The sequence below is a fragment of the Penicillium argentinense genome, assembly GCF_028826775.1.
Source record: "Penicillium argentinense strain IBT 30761 chromosome Unknown utg000005l_segment0_segment0, whole genome shotgun sequence".
In the NCBI taxonomy this organism is placed as follows: Eukaryota; Fungi; Ascomycota; class Eurotiomycetes; order Eurotiales; family Aspergillaceae; genus Penicillium; species Penicillium argentinense.
Genome location: NW_026622664.1, coordinates 3941574 through 3956888, shown reverse-complemented (window position 1 = coordinate 3956888; position 15315 = coordinate 3941574). Strand labels below are relative to the sequence as shown.

General features: G+C 49.8%; 6 protein-coding genes across 6 annotated transcripts; 2 read left to right on the top strand and 4 right to left on the bottom strand.

Moving 5' to 3' along the window:
- Positions 1–345: 345 nt before the first annotated feature.
- Positions 346–3120, bottom strand: N7532_006277 (beta-mannosidase; the record flags this gene model as incomplete). The annotated part of the gene is made up of 5 exons (XM_056618771.1): positions 346–1128; positions 1198–1433; positions 1481–1911; positions 1972–2934; positions 2987–3120. The coding sequence occupies 5 exons, from the start codon at positions 3118–3120 to the stop codon at positions 346–348; spliced, it is 2547 nt and encodes an 848-aa protein (XP_056474930.1).
- Positions 3121–4478: 1358 nt separating this feature from the next.
- N7532_006276 (glycoside hydrolase family 134 protein) lies at positions 4479–5238 on the top strand (the record flags this gene model as incomplete). The annotated part of the gene is made up of 4 exons (XM_056618770.1): positions 4479–4701; positions 4759–4885; positions 4950–5077; positions 5138–5238. 4 exons carry the CDS (start codon positions 4479–4481, stop codon positions 5236–5238), a joined length of 579 nt encoding a protein of 192 aa, XP_056474929.1.
- A 1039-nt stretch (positions 5239–6277) lies between these two features.
- Positions 6278–7211, bottom strand: N7532_006275 (short-chain dehydrogenase; the record flags this gene model as incomplete). Its single annotated transcript, XM_056618769.1, is given in 3 exon segments — positions 6278–6777; positions 6825–7189; positions 7201–7211. 3 exon segments carry the CDS (start codon positions 7209–7211, stop codon positions 6278–6280), a joined length of 876 nt encoding a protein of 291 aa, XP_056474928.1.
- Positions 7212–8242: 1031 nt separating this feature from the next.
- On the bottom strand, positions 8243–9169 carry N7532_006274 (alpha/beta hydrolase; the record flags this gene model as incomplete). Its single annotated transcript, XM_056618768.1, has 1 exon — positions 8243–9169. One exon carries the CDS (start codon positions 9167–9169, stop codon positions 8243–8245), a length of 927 nt encoding a protein of 308 aa, XP_056474927.1.
- Positions 9170–11442: 2273 nt separating this feature from the next.
- On the top strand, positions 11443–12084 carry N7532_006273 (GFA family protein; the record flags this gene model as incomplete). The annotated part of the gene is made up of 2 exons (XM_056618767.1): positions 11443–11565; positions 11644–12084. The coding sequence occupies 2 exons, from the start codon at positions 11443–11445 to the stop codon at positions 12082–12084; spliced, it is 564 nt and encodes a 187-aa protein (XP_056474926.1).
- Positions 12085–12789: 705 nt separating this feature from the next.
- On the bottom strand, positions 12790–15084 carry N7532_006272 (putative AMP-binding enzyme; the record flags this gene model as incomplete). Its single annotated transcript, XM_056618766.1, has 6 exons — positions 12790–12895; positions 12954–13717; positions 13750–14160; positions 14202–14542; positions 14595–14850; positions 14911–15084. 6 exons carry the CDS (start codon positions 15082–15084, stop codon positions 12790–12792), a joined length of 2052 nt encoding a protein of 683 aa, XP_056474925.1.
- Between the last annotated feature and the right edge of the window lie 231 nt (positions 15085–15315).

Sequence of the window (15315 nt, the reverse complement as noted above, 5' to 3'; positions counted from 1 at the left end):
TATGCAATCCCATACAATGCCATCAGATATTGCACACTAGGAGAGCGTGTAAACATAGCCACCTTTCCCAAAAATTTTTACGATACTTGAAACCTGATATCACCCATAACCCATCTCACTGGCCTTACGTCACCAATCTTCTTATGAACAGGTCTGGATAAAGAAACAATGCCAGCCAAGCAACGATTCGATAACTGCAAGAGCAAACTAGTTAGACATCTAAATGTGTCGAAGCCCAAATGTTAATCCCTTTACTAAATTCAGAGAAGGAAAATTGACCATCCAGTGTCCTATAGCGAGATACACAAGCAATTATGTACTCAAGCGTAGTACAAGCAAAAAGAATCACTGGCCCAAGTAGCGATACTTGAGTGGAGAGTGGCTCTCACTGAACCCTGAGACTGTCACCGTCTGCTCGTCGCCTGGCATGATATCCAACGCGCTGTCGCTGAGGTGTACGTTCTCCCGTTCCTCAAATACGAGGCACTTCACCGGTCTGCGTGCACTGATAGTGAGGATCTGCTGTCCAGGTGTAGTCCCATTATGGGCCTTTACTTCCAGGCCGCGGTCACTAAAATCAAGGTACTTGAACGGCTGCGGCCAATCGGCATCACGGGCCACAACGTGACCGTCTACCCAGAGTCGCGCGGCGAGCACGTGAGCCTCGGGCTGCGTGAGGTGATCAATGATTCCGTCAGAAACCATATTAGTCGTACCGTTGGGAGTGATGGTGACATCGTAAACACTTGGGGGCCGTAGATCTTGCCCGCTCGCTACCGACAAAAACCGAAGCTCGACGGTACCATGCAGCACCTCTCGGCCACTACTAGCAACCCATACCTCATACTTGCTCGTAGTTGGGGGTCTCGCGTGAACGACACTCCAGTCGTGGTGTTCTCGGCGAACGCCAATCGCTAGCGGCCCCATCACACGTCTAACTGTATAGTACGCTGGTTTGGGTCGTAGGAAGTAGTCTATAATCGCCCATGAGATTGTCGGCCAGCAATCGTTGATTTGCCATAACAATGCCCCGCCACATTGGCGATCATTTCCCCATTGGCGACGCCATCCACGGTATCCAAACATCATCGTCTCCGCCTGCACCACCTGGGTAAGATAAATATACGTCTAAATATAATTATGAGTATAGTTATTCAATCAGAGGGTATTATTGATTATCGACTAAAGCCAACGCACCTCAAGATCAGTTGCCATACGAAGGTTCTCCACGAGATAGGTCGCTAGTCGTCGTTCGTGGCCATCCGCCTTATTATGAAAGTCCATAACCTGAGATTGCGGGAACTTTTCGGATTCGTTTTCGATAAAATACTCGATCGTTGCCATGTGTGGAAACGCTTCCATACCAAATTCGCTATTGAAGCGACCGCCTAGGGTATCAAATATCTGGTACTTTTCCTGTGTTCCGTGCCAAACTATCGAGATATTAGCACGGTTCATATCGCAATTCAGATAGACATACCATTCCACTGATGAATGTCTCCAATAGTAGGATCAGAAGTGACTTTTCCATCACCCCAAGGGCTCCCTGGGTGGTAGAAGGTACTCGGGGAGAGCTTAGCCATCGCTTCCGGCAGTAGCTTCTCATAGATGTAGCGCGCAGGGAAATCCGTCTTGAGCCAGGATTCTGGATCCTTATCATCGTAATTGTAGGTAAGGTTGGCCTGCTCCTGAACTTGGTAGTCTTCGTTGTTTCCCACGTATAAGACGATGGAAGGGTGGTGTCGTAAGCGGCAGACATTGTAAGTTACCTCCTGCTGTATCGATTCCAGAAACTCAGGCCAGACTGGGTAATTTCCGCAGGCAAACATGAAGTCTTGCCAGACTAGTAGACCCGACTCATCGCAAGCCTCGTAGAAGGCTTTATCCTCGTAAATTCCTCCGCCCCATACTCTAATAATCAATGAACGTTAGAGAGGGGGCTCTAAGTATGTGGGTGCTTTTTTATCTTACCTGACCATGGTCTGACCTCCCTTAACCATGAGGTCAATCCACTTTCTGTATCGCTCTTGACTAATGCTGGGGAGGAGGTTATCGGCCGGAATCCAGCAAGAACCACCACAGAATATATCTTCTCCGTTGATTCGAAAGAAAAAAGATTTCCCGTGCTTGTCAGGCTGTTGGATAACTTCGGCTGACCGAATGCCGAACTTCTTCGACATTTTATGTAGCTCCTTTGCATTTCCAGAAACTGATACTGACATATCGTACAGGGGCTGAGAGCCATATCCATGAGGCCACCACAGCTCTGGATTGTTAATCTGCAACTTGGCTTCGACAGACTTACTAGAGCTCACTTTCACAGAAAAGTTTTGACGGACAATCTCCTCTCCACGCAGAGACAGACAGAAGCTAGCTGTATAGTTTCCGGAGATGGCGGCATCGATTTCTGCAGTTACTGTGACGGTGGCTGTCTTGTGATTGGGCTCCAGCTGTGTCTGTGGCCATAATTCAGCTACTCGCGCAGAGTATACCTCTAAGCGTACATCGCGCCAGATACCAGCGGTCATGATGACTGGGCCCCAATCCCAACCCCAATGGTATTGTGCCTTGCGTACGGCCAGACGTGCCATATCACCGTTGAAGCCATCCCATCGGTGATCTGGGTACTTGCTGCGTACCTCCTGCGCCTTGAGCTGGGCGCAATCAAACTCGATCTCTAGTATGTGTGGGCCGTCGGATTCGAGCAGCAACTTTGTTACATCTACCCGATGACCAATGAACATATTGCTGCTTGTCAGGATGTTCTGGCCATTGAGCGTGACTGATGCAAATGTGTCTAAGCCATCGAACACCAAGTCCACTTTCGTGCCAATAGGGATTTCTGGTCTCTTCAGCTCTGTTCGGTATATCCATGATTTTTCGTTGACCCAGTGAGCCTTTAGTTCGTTGAGACCAATGTACGGATCCTCGAGCCTATATTTTCAAGGTCAGCCTGGGATGCATTGAATATGCCGCTTCTGAATACAACTTTCTGTTCGCAATGAGGTCCTGCTGCACAGTCGAGGGTACTGCCGTTACAGGCATCCACGCGTCTGGAGCATCATCGTCCCGGTCCTTGAATGCCCACCCAGTGGACAAAGGCTGTTCAAAAAAATTCATATTTTGCGACAATCCAAACGACGAGCTTTCTTCTAACAGCAAATTGGAGGTATTTGCAAGTGCATGAGATAGCTTTCATTGATACCGAGCACGACCTTTGGCGATCTGAATTCATTTTATATATCCCATTTTTCCGTCTTGTGCATTATCTCCTCCCATCGAGATCCGAGTTTCAGCTAAAATGGGAGACGCGGCTTCCTTGACAGTCGCGGTGTTGCTCTGCTGAAAAGGTAACGGAACTTTCGGCCTTGACTTACTAACTGCCTATTTAGGCAATCAACAGGCGGAGCTTCCGGTGGTTCAAACAGTGTGGAACCCGTCCCGGAATGAAGATTTCACAGAACTGCTCCCCGAGTCCTCTGCGGCTTTTTGTATCATCCCCGCCTTGGTGGGTTACGTATCTGGGGTCGAAAGCCGTATTTTTGCGTTTTTGTAGCCACGTCTTCGAGCCGAGTAAATTCTCACATCTCTGTAAAGATCATCGAGGAGCTCTACATAGAGTGGTTGCACCGTCCTGCATATGTATTCTCTTCTAATCGTGGAATGATGGTCTCTGTGATGAATTCTTCGTTGGCGCAGATAGCACCGCTGTGCAATCGCAAGCTCTCAACCGTTGACATCTTTATACTGAAGACATCATATCCAGGGCCAAGGTTATACACAAAAATCCCAACCCTACCGGGCGTGATGGGGCATTCATTGCAAATATTACTTGACATGGGGCTGGTGTGAATTCCGTAACTGCCAAGGGATTCGGATTAAGTATGAGAGAACTAAGGGTCCACTATAAGGCCCCACAACCCCGCAAGGAGCATACGGTACAATCCCTAATTCCGAAAGCTTATTGTAGGTCTTATCCTTACGGGAATGTTGTCAGCCTCATCCGTTCAGTCTAGCTTTTACCTCAATTTGAAATATATCCTGCGCGTAACTTGGAATTATATCGGGAATTGGCACAGTGCCGAATGAGGGATTTGTCTCAATATTCACCCTCAGAAGGGTATTTTGAAGGTTTTTGCAGAGACAGGAAACGAAGGAATACGGAGCACCCTTTGCCAAGTTTCCCGATGCATGAACGGAACAGATACCCCTGCCGGCAGGTCATCGAGTACGGCAGGTAATTGAGTAGCCTCGAACGTTAGCTGATCTTTCCTATTTTCTACACGGGCGGGCTGGAGGCCTTCACTTACCTTTTGTTTGCTGCTTTGGATAGGTATAACAAACTCCAAACATAAACTATTTAAGACGCAATTAGTTCTCTTTCTTCATCACAACATTCATCATTCATCATTCATCATACTTGCTCTGTCTGCACAGAAAACCAAGAATCGATAATCTTTCTCATTCAGCATATCAAGATGCGGCTTTTGACCTTCTTCGGTGCTCTCGCACTTATTCCTGCTGTCACCTCGTCGCCCGTGACAGGATACAAGCTTGCTGCCCGTGATGATAAACGAGGCAATGAGACTGTTGCTGGGCTCGGAGCTCGTAAGCAAGCGGTGACTGGTGCTGGCGGCAACACTCGCGACCTGGCTATTGCGATGCTGGAGACTACGACCATGACTGCTGACTATACCTATGGTATGTCCTAAATCGACCTAGTGGGTTCAATCAGTGCACTTACAGATAGATGCACAGGGGATGGTAAGACTGGAGAAGCTACCAACTTTGGTATTTTCAAGCAGAACTGGTATATGCTGCGCCACTCTGCGTCTGAGTTCTTGGGCGAGACCGTGGACCAGGTTGCCGATGGAGCGATTTTGAAGTGCGTGTCCAAGCTAGTTTATAGCGTTTGAGATTTTTGTTAGCTAATACATTGAGGACTTAAGCACCGATTTGGGCAAGGACATCCAGGCCCGTCATGACGGCGAGGAGAAGTATGGCTTTGACGTTTGGTTTGCCGGTCATCGCAATGGAGAGTCTGGCGTTAATGATCCCAATACTTCTGACATAAACGGTCAGTTTATTTTATGGTCATAACCACACCTATGCATAACGCGGCTGACTTGATGAACAGCATACAAGGATGCGGTTCTGTGGATCCAACAGCAGATCGAGAGCGATGAGAAGTACCAAAGTGATGATACTCGCTTCTGGGTCGACGTCCAGGCTATCTAAGCATGGAAAAGGTAGTTTCCAGTGAACCTTCTTGCTGGATTCTATATCACTTTCGAATCTATATCGGATCTTAAGCGACGGAGTGTCGAATGACACTGCATTGTTTACAATTCGTGTATTGATATTTCACTTTGTTGCGAACTTTCGCACGTCCTGTCGTTTACAAACAATCAAAATTGGTCTTTTTCAAAACTAGGAAAGATATATAGATTGTATGCAACATGGTCTGTTTGGCTGAATCTAAAATCTTTCGTCGAAAGAGCTACATGAGGTTTCCAGGTTCTTGCTTTGTCAAAACCACCTGTCCCTTATTATACCCAATAATCCTTCCCCGAAAAAGGTGGTGCAAGTTCCGGAGGTACATAAATATTATTCTAACGAAATCTGGGATGAGCTTTTTAACAGTGTATTCGTCTGATTACCAATCAGGCACTGCTAACTAATGTAGTGGGGAGACCCCCTCCCCATACTACATGGGTGCCATCCAGACTATGTGACATAGCCGGCAGTAGACGGTGGCTGGATAGCTAGTTCTAGAATACACCTTCTTACACCTCCCCGACCTGACCCCCCCTACGGGAGTTCAGCTGCAAGATATCCGGAGAGGACTGAGCCACGAGCAACTGAATTATCAGGACTATGTGCCAACCGAATCACGTTTTTCTCCTGGTAATCTTATCCAGGACTTCTTAACAGCAGACGGATCTGCAACGACACACTACTTCGACCAGTCATATTGGCTCCACCAAGTAGATGGCATATTTTCTGCTGCTAATTATGCCTCGGACCTTGACCCATTACTAGAGCCGCGCCGAGATTGAGCGACGTTTTACAAAAGTTACAAAAGCCTAGAATGGTCGTTTATTGGCATTGGGAAAGGTGAACAATGAACAACATGCGGATCTGTTAATGAATCCAGCAGGGTCTGACAATGCGGCATCGGACGATGTACCCCTGTCAGATCCATCATGCGATATAAGAGTTCCTCATTTTTCATTAAGCAAATTCAGAGTTTTGGTCCACAGTCTTGCTTCCATTCCTAGACTGTACGCCCATGCCGCATAGCCGGGCCCATGCCACTGTACAGGATCGGCCGGTGGTGCGATTTGACAGTCATCCAAGTACTGCTTTCGGTGCCTTCTAGTTCCCTGGCAACTGCTCCCCTAACGGTGGTCGCGGCACCTTGTTCGGGGCTCTTCCAATAGTTCGTCAAAAACTCATTTCTCTCCCAGTCAGCTTTCTGTTCGCCTGATACATGACGAAGAAGCTCAGTCATGATGGCACCAGGATGCAAACTGAAAGCGTGGAGGCCCTGGGCATCGTATCGTCTTTCGATTTCGTTCGCCGTCCAGATGTTGGCAGTTTTGCTCTGGCCATAGGCCTTCCAGGGCTCATACTCCCCTTCCAGGCTGAGATTGTCAAAGTGAACGTAGGAGACACAGTGGGCACTAGACGCAACAATGACGACCCGAGAATTGAAAGCCGGGGTTGACGAGCAAAGGAGGCGGGATTTTAGAAGATAAAACAACAAAAATTGGGCTAGATGGTTTGTTCCAATTGGTTTTCAAATCCATCTGCGGTTCGACCTTCCGGGCATGCCATCACGCCGGCATTCGCAATGAGGACGTTCAGAGTATTAGATTTTGAGTTGAATTCCTCAGCGCATGCACGCACAGATGCCAGGGAGTTGAAGTCAAGGTGCAAAAGGCGGACTCGAGTGCTTGCCATTATATCGCCCAATGCAGACTTTGCCTTCTCCATGTCGCGAGCAGTAAGGTATAGTGTTGCTCCAGTGTGGTATAATGCGCGCGCGGTCTCTATGCCCAAGCCAGACGAGCAACCTGTGATTAGGATCACTTTTCCGATCAAGGCATCTTCGCAGCCTGCGTCTTTGACGATTTGGAGCGCGGTGGGACGGGCGTCTCCTGGGGGCCTTTTGGTGATTGGTGGACTTGGGTGTACTTGGAATACATTCTGAGAATTAAAATCGACGACCTATTTTGGGTGGGTGGGATTTTCGCTAAGTGCGCTTGAAAGTAGAATGGGATGCGGGGAATATATTACATCCGCGTGATCAATCTGGCTATATACTTTTGCATCCACACTCTAAATTGCCCTCCGATAGAGATCGTGGATTTTCGGCGTTTTCGGGGAGGCAATCCCGTTTGTGCATGTCATCCATGTCATCGACGAGTTCGACTCCAGGCGATATCACGGTATTGAGACTCATTTCAAATGCTGACAAATGGCAACTTCCTACAAGTCGCTGGTCCAATGCTTCTATCCCTTTCTTTCTCATCAGTGACCTAGATTAACTCGGCAAACCAATTCGTCATTATATTAGATTTAGGCTTTTCATTAATACATTCCCTTGGCGGTTCTTCGGCAAAAGATCTGCAATTCCAAACAAACTTCGGGAAATGATGACGTATGAGGTGCCAAGCACAAAGTCGCTGGGGGGAAGGTCCTGGCCCGGCAAAATACTGCGGGCCTTGTATAGGCCTTCGCTCCAAAACTCCGGGCTCCTCATGTGAAGGCGATAGTTACGAAGTGTGGGGTATAGAGATGATGTTTGGAAACGATAAAGGATTGTGGCCTTGTGCTTCACAGACCAATGTTGAATAGGCTCGTAGAGACCCGAAGCCTGTATTTTCTTGGTTGTGATCGCGATGCGCAATCAAGAAACAGCCACTCCGAAAAGAAGAGCAGTTCAATTCAGCTTTCATCCCTCAGAATCAGCTAATTTCCTAGTATAACTTAAACAACACACTGCCAAGGGCTGATGGTCCGAGGCTGAGATCGATCCAACAATGACGCCAGATGGCAGATATTCATTTTGCATGCTTTTGAATAATACTTTTGATCGCGAAGATCTCCAAGGAATCCGCCATTGATATGTAAAGGTTAACACAGCACTAGTTCTAGTGCATAGTTACAGAAAAAAGAAAAAGGCAAAACACCCTTCAAATTCCCTCTCACGCTCACTCAAATCTCAACATCGCCCTTAAAGATTCCTTTCGAAAAATTCCACAAGCTTTGGGCCAGACACTGTAAGGTCATCATAGAGGTCGAAGTGGTTCTTTCCTTCAACGATGAACAGTTCCTTGGGTTCACGGGCTGCAGCAACAGCGTCCTCACTGTAGTGAAGAGTCTGGGCCTTAGATCCGGCAACCATCAATAATGGCCGCGGAGAGATCAGGTGCTGGAAGTTGAATGAGTCATAGCTGACCATGAGATCGTAGCTGGATGGTGGAACTTTCTGGTCCGAACGTGGGTGGGTTCCGCGCCTGGACCCGTAGTATAAGGCGGCATCTTTGAAGAAGGGGTCGGCGTCCTCCGGAATTTGGGAGATATCGCTGCTGAACATAGGCGGGGGTTCAACATTAGGGCCCTTGGCCACGCTCGTACGCCACTGGCCGGCTGCCTGGAGCGCTCCAGCTATGGCCTGAGGGACTTCCTTGTTGTTCTCCTTGTGTAGGCCACCATTGCGGGTCATACGGCCAACGCAAGCGGCACTCACGGTGGCAAGTGCCTTGATACGGCTGTCAGACTGCGCGGCATACGAGGTATAACCACCCGAGGCGCAAATTCCAAGGACACCAATCCGGCTGGGGTCAACTTTGAACTCCAGCGTGGTCAAGTAGGTCACAGCAGCCTTATTATCTTCGGCTCGCTGATGGGGGTCTTCTAGCCCACGAGGCTGTCCCGTGCTCTCACCCTGATACCCTGCGTCGAAGGTAAGGGCGTAGAACCCGGCCTTAGAAAGCAGTCTGGCATGGTCTGCAGCGGTTTGTTCTTTGACACCGGTCATGGGATGGCTGATCACGACAGCAGCGCCATTGCGGTGGGGGGCGCCAGCAACAGGAGCATAGAGCTCGCCGCTGATCTGCAGCATGAAGGATGGGAAGGTGACTTTCATTGGGGCAGACATTGTGTGAGATAAAGACCACCAGGAGTAGTGACGGATTCACGGATACAGGTTGCGTAGAACAAATATCGATTTTGGTCAAAGAGAGGCCCTTTTATCCTCATGAATTAAGCTTAAGTCTCATACACATAGGTGTCTATGACGTAAGCGGCCCACTGCTTTTCCCGAAAAACTTCGGGAACACCCCTTGATCGGGGCTGACAGTATATTGCTTCTCAGAATATGCGATCATGCCCGGCGATAACGTCTACACCATTCCAAGCGACGGGCATAATGGTTTGATACTTATAAATCAGAACTGCTGTATTACAAATCGAGTTTGGTGCGTTATTATGAAATGCCAACACCGAAGGTGTGAAACCACGACGAAAAATTCTGTTTTACTCTTCGTTGTCCGATGTTCAGGTATTTTTTGCACCAGAGGTTCGCCCTCCTCTAACCAGTACTGCTTTGCCTTGATATGCGTACCGAAGGTACAGGATGAAGAAAAATAGTTGGTGGCTCGGAAATCGACCATATCCTCAACGGTGTAGAGCTCTCCAGTCGATATCATGTTCGCGCTGTGACTCGCAATCCAAATTGCCAAGCTGCCCTAGACAGAGAATTTGTTTCGGAAGCCTTGCCACCAGACCTTGGGGACAGTCTTCTGGAGACTATGAAGTACTTTGAGAATTATGGATACTTTGGCCCACCCACAAGGAAAAGGTTACGGCAACTGCGTAAATCGCCCCAGGGAAACTGACCACATTCCAAGAGTATCTAGAGAGGGAGCCTATAGAGCTGTGATGCAAATCTATCGAGACTGTCTACAATTTGGGCTCAATTTACTAATAGCAAGACACCTGCTCTGAAGACCATCCTCGTGAAAGACCGAGTAGACCTATTGAAATTTTAATACGTGTCAAGCTTAGCACAAAATCACACGCCGCCATCAACGGAAACGAGACAAGACTTTGGAGCTAGTCATGGCGGTATTTATTCAATTGTACAATCACAGCTTATCAGCGTATTTGCCGACACTCTCTGGAAAATAGCCGAAGCTGTCATGATAGCAGATAATCTCCATCATCCCGCTCACCACTTAATTGACATGACACAGTGGTGATCTTAAGGCGCGCAGTCCCAATAGAGGACGGGTTGATCTATCGGTGAACTATAGTCCGCTAGACGACCGAGTCATTCAGCAGATAGTCAGCTCAATGTGAGGCCGATTTGCTGCAGAAAGAAAAGGCTTACCCAGTTAAGGGTAGGTGGGTGCCTAGGCGGTGAATTTACTTTGGGTAATTGACGATGTGACCGAGTGGCCTCAATTGCTTGCCGTAATTGTCTTCGATATTCTTGAGCATATTCGTGCTTATGTCAGTAACTCACAAGCAAAATAGTCAGTCAATTTCTATGTTGCTTTGTTTCTGCCGGCGGGGACCTCATTTTGGTCTGAGTGCGCATTTACCGCCTCTCCTCAAACCATCTAATTAGTTAAAACTAGTTATCCGGCTGATGCTGCTGAATCAGCTCTGAAGGCGATATTTAATTTAGCCTATCCTCAGGCGAAGAGAAGAGGATGATTGAACTTGGTCAGCCAGTTCATACTAACAGTTATACTCCCCTCCTTTGAACGAACACATGGCGGCCGCAATTCCGCAAGCCGATTCAAGTGAGGCATTACATGCATGAGTCAACAGTAGGATGTGACGTGACCCTTGACATACTATGTACTCTTGTCCAGTTGCCCTCGCCTGCGTCGTGAGGGTCGTCGTGGACCTGGTGCCACTTCGACTTATCTCGTCCGAGAGTGAGCAGAGAAAGATCAATTGGAATAATGTGATAGCATCGTATACTGCTGCTGTATTTGCAAACAGAACCTCTCGGGCAAACCTATCCGGCTCTAGGCGAAATAGTTCATGAAGATATCCACATTGCTTAAAGTGCTTGGCAATGGCCAGCTTTAGAAGGAGTCCGATAGGCTGAAAAGCCCCACCCCAGCTTACGACCCAACTTACCGAGGCAAATCCAGTCTTACTTCAGATCGCCTCGGCATCAATATTCACCACGCAGCGGAGAAGATGAGTCAACGCCGAATTGTGAGGATAAAATTCGAAAACACTTAGCTTCGCCCTCTTCCTTTCCTACTCAGGTCTCACTCTTCCACGTACGTTAACGCACTTTGGGTCAACAGAAAATCTCTTCCTGTATCTCTGATCAGCAAGCCTCCATATAACTTGGAATCTTGGTTTTACTGCTCGATAGCTGTTGATCGCTCGATAGAAAGCATGAATATGGCTGCCGCCGCCGATAAATCCAAGCCTTATGTACCTCTTGCCGGTGTCGCTGATGATGGCTGGTCCAAAGAAGAACAAGCAACGGCTACATGCTACTGTGGTGCTGTACAACTAGCGTTCGTGAGTGATTCTTTATCGACTCGTCTTCTACACGGAGTATGCCACAAATAGTTAGAACCACCGATTACTAATGTCAAGAGCGAGCTCAAGCCGACTCAAGGACCAGGACTGATCGACAGATTTGTCTGCCACTGCACAGACTGCCGCAAGATCACGGCATCAATGTTTGCATCCAACTTCATTGTCGCAGACTCATATCTGCGACACCTACGAGGACGTGAAACTCTCAAAACATTTAGACAGTCGCGGACCACCGCGTCCGGCAAAGCAATGACCAACTTCTTCTGTTCAGAGTGTGGCACGCTCATGTACCGTGTTGGAGAGGCATTTCCGGGGCACAGTATCCTGCGTATCGGGACGGTTGATGACTTCAATCTGCATGAAACGAAATTGAGGCCCAGAATTGAGCAGTACACTAAGGACCGTGTGGGGTGGTTGTGCAGTGCTGTTGGTGTGAAGCAGGTTGAGGGATCGGCCTACAGTCCAAAAAGTCGAGCTGCCACTAAGGGAGCCCTTTGAAAGGTCATCATGAAGAGAGATGTCCCCCTGAAAATCATAATAAACTGATCAGAAATCCTCTTTCTTGTAGCCACGGGCTCAACAAGGCTCATATCCAACGTTGCATCATGAGCAGGACTAGACGTTGGAGTCCCCTTTTGCTTGTATGCCTGATATTGCCTGTGCAGAGACACCTTCTTGCCATCGTCTGATATGCTCAAATTCGGGGTCTTTTGCTCCGTCTTCAACTACAGATGAGCTAGATTCGCTTGAAAAGCACCTGTAGGCGACCATCTGCAGCCAATCATGCTCCCACAGCGGTTTCTCCTCCGTCCAGATCCCGTCTGTGAAAAATGTCCATGAGAACAAGTTCCGTGTAGCAAGCCCGGAAAGCCGGTCATTGAAGGCCTCCTCTTCTTCCTTCGGTTGTCTGAAACTCGGGCGTAACGCCGAAGTAGCGACTGAAATGACCAGGTATAACTAAAGGTACAACCACAGCACCTCACAAAAACCCTCAAAGCACTCTTCACCATTACACTACAGTCGAGTAATAGTCTCAAAACCCAATCCATTCCAATTTAATAATATACTACAAGACCGAACCGGCCATAACAATGCAAGGCCATATATACACTTCTGAACCGATTCACAACCACTTTAGTGAGGGAAAGGAATCCACCATGAGAATAGTAAGAATAAACCTCGCAAACCACCAGAACAAAGCCCTCAAAGCTTCGCACGGGGGGCGTTCTGCTCCTCCAGAGCCTGGGCGTAGAGCTGGTCAAGCAGTTGGCGGTAGAGTTTTGTGGTGGGAGGACGTTTCAGTTTGAGGCTATGACAGAATTAGTATCGTAATGCAAGTGGTGGAAATATAGGTGAAGGGGACATACGTCGGAGTCAGCAGGTTGTTCTCAACAGTAAACGGCTCAACCTTAAGCGAAACATTCTTAACACGCTCATAGCCAGCTAGCTTATGCTTCTTCGCGACGCGCTCAAGGTCACGGAGGACAGCGCGGCGGAGCTTATCATCCGAAAGGGAAGCCTTGATAGCCTCGATATCATTCGGGGCGATATTCTTCCCCAGAACCTTGGACGCGAACGGCGCAAACATATCCGGTGCGACACCGAAGATACCAACCAAGAAGGTCTGGACGCTGTCGCCATGGACGTAGGCCTGGCCGATATAGCCCAGTTCGGAGAGGATGATGCCCTCCAGACGCTCGGGGGAGATGTACTCGCCCTGCGCGAGCTTGAGGACGTTCTTGCGGCGGTCGATGATAATGAAGCGGCCCATCTCGTCGATCTGGCAGACGTCGCCGGTGCGGAACCAGCCGTCCTCGGTCATGGCCTTGGAGGTTTCTTCGGGGTTCTTGAAGTACTCGGTGAACATGTTGTTGCCACGGAGGAGCAGCTCGCCGCGTGGGTAGGGCTTGTCGTCGACGGAGTATTCCATGTCTGGGAGGGAGACGAGGCAGGCTTCGACGCAGGGGGCGAGGCGGCCGCAGTTGCCGGAGGTTAGGTCGTCGGTGGACTGGGCGGTGCCGCAGGCATAGGACTCGGTTAGACCGTAGCCCTGGAGGACATCGGTGCCGGTCGCGACGCGAAGGAAGTTGTGCAGGGTTGGGTCGAGGGGGCCGAGCCCGAGACCATGTACCTGGCGCGCTCGAGGCCGAGCGCGGAAGCGACCTTCTTCGCCCAGATGCGGTCGTACAGGGCATGGCGGATCGTCGCCTTGGAGGGGTCAGGGTTCTTGAGGTTGGCTGTCTTGGTCGCAACGATGTGGCGGGACAATGCGCCCTTGAAGCCGGGCTGCTCGACGGTGGCAGCGCGCACGGCGGTGCCGAAGCGGGAGTACAGACGGGGCACGGACATGAAGCCTGTCGGCTTCAGGAGCTTGAGGTCGTCGACCAGCTCGACGATGTTGCCATGGAAATAGCCAATTCGCGCACCACCCCAGAAGGCTGTGTGCTCGGCCAGTCGGGCATAAATGTGTGCCAGCGGGAGGTACGAGCACATGGTGTCACCCCGGGCCTGGCCAATGGTGATCAGACCGGCTGAGGTGGCGGCGACGGCGTTTTGGTGAGTCAGGACGACACCCTTGGGGGACCGGTGGTACCGGAGGTGTAGTTGATAGTAACAATGTCTGAGGGCGAGGGAGGATTGTATCCGCGCTTGGAGGCTTCGCCGAGGGCCTCCACCTCGCTGATGGTGTAGATAGAGACGTCCAGGCCAGCGGCGACGGACTCGAGCAGAGCGCGCTTCGAGTGGCCGTCCTGCTCGCCGGCGTCGAGCGGGTCCAGACTAACAATCATCTTAAGACCGGGCATGGTCGACTTCAGCTTAAGGAGAGTAGGGATATGCGGGAGCGAGGTGACGACGCAGCTAAGTTCGGCATGGTTAATAATGTATTCAGTGGCGTCCGAAGCCAGGACATCGTAGATGGAGACAGAGTAAAGACCCTGGGACATGCAGGCCAGATCTAAGCTTGATGTTAGTACATCCTAAACTTTGTCAGGGGTCGGAGAATTTACCGGTGATCTGCCACTCAGGACGGTTCTGACACCACAGGCCGATTCCATACTGGCCTGGACGGTGAACGTTGTGCTTCTGATGCAGCTCGACCAGTCCAGCACCGAATGCAGCCCGCCGTTTCTGCACCTCCTCATAGGTGATCCATTGATATTGATCGAACGACTTGGTAGCCGGGTTATATGAGCGCCAGCCGAGGCAGTGGTTCTTGGGTTGGCGGTTGGCGGTCGACTCAAACATATCGTGGGCAGTGACGACCTGATGAGAAAAGTGTCAGCCTGTGTCATCTCCTAATGAATCGGCCGAGGTAATCCATACCTGAGGATCCAGCGTCTTCAGCAGCTCCTTCTGGTAGTTCCATGCTCGGTAAACACGACTCCGACCAGCCTGCTCAGTACCCGGGATGCCCACCGAGTAGGGAGTGCCCTTGGGCGGGGGCTGCTTGAGCTCCTCTGCCTTGGCGAGGTGAGCCGGCAGTTGCGAGAAAAACATGACGGTCTAATCTGGACGGGGGCGTTCGGCTGTTAGTATGGTGAGAAGCATATGCATCGCATTCAGAAGTCGCGGGACAGCGAGACATCAGCACTTACCACGCGGATCGAAAAAAATGTAGAAAAGGGAGAGGTATTCGAGACTCCCAGAGCTGACGAGGCCGGGCGTAGAAAGCGAGAGAATGTGGGGGAGAAAGAAGGGAGTCTGGAGTAAAAAGGGAAATCCGGAGAG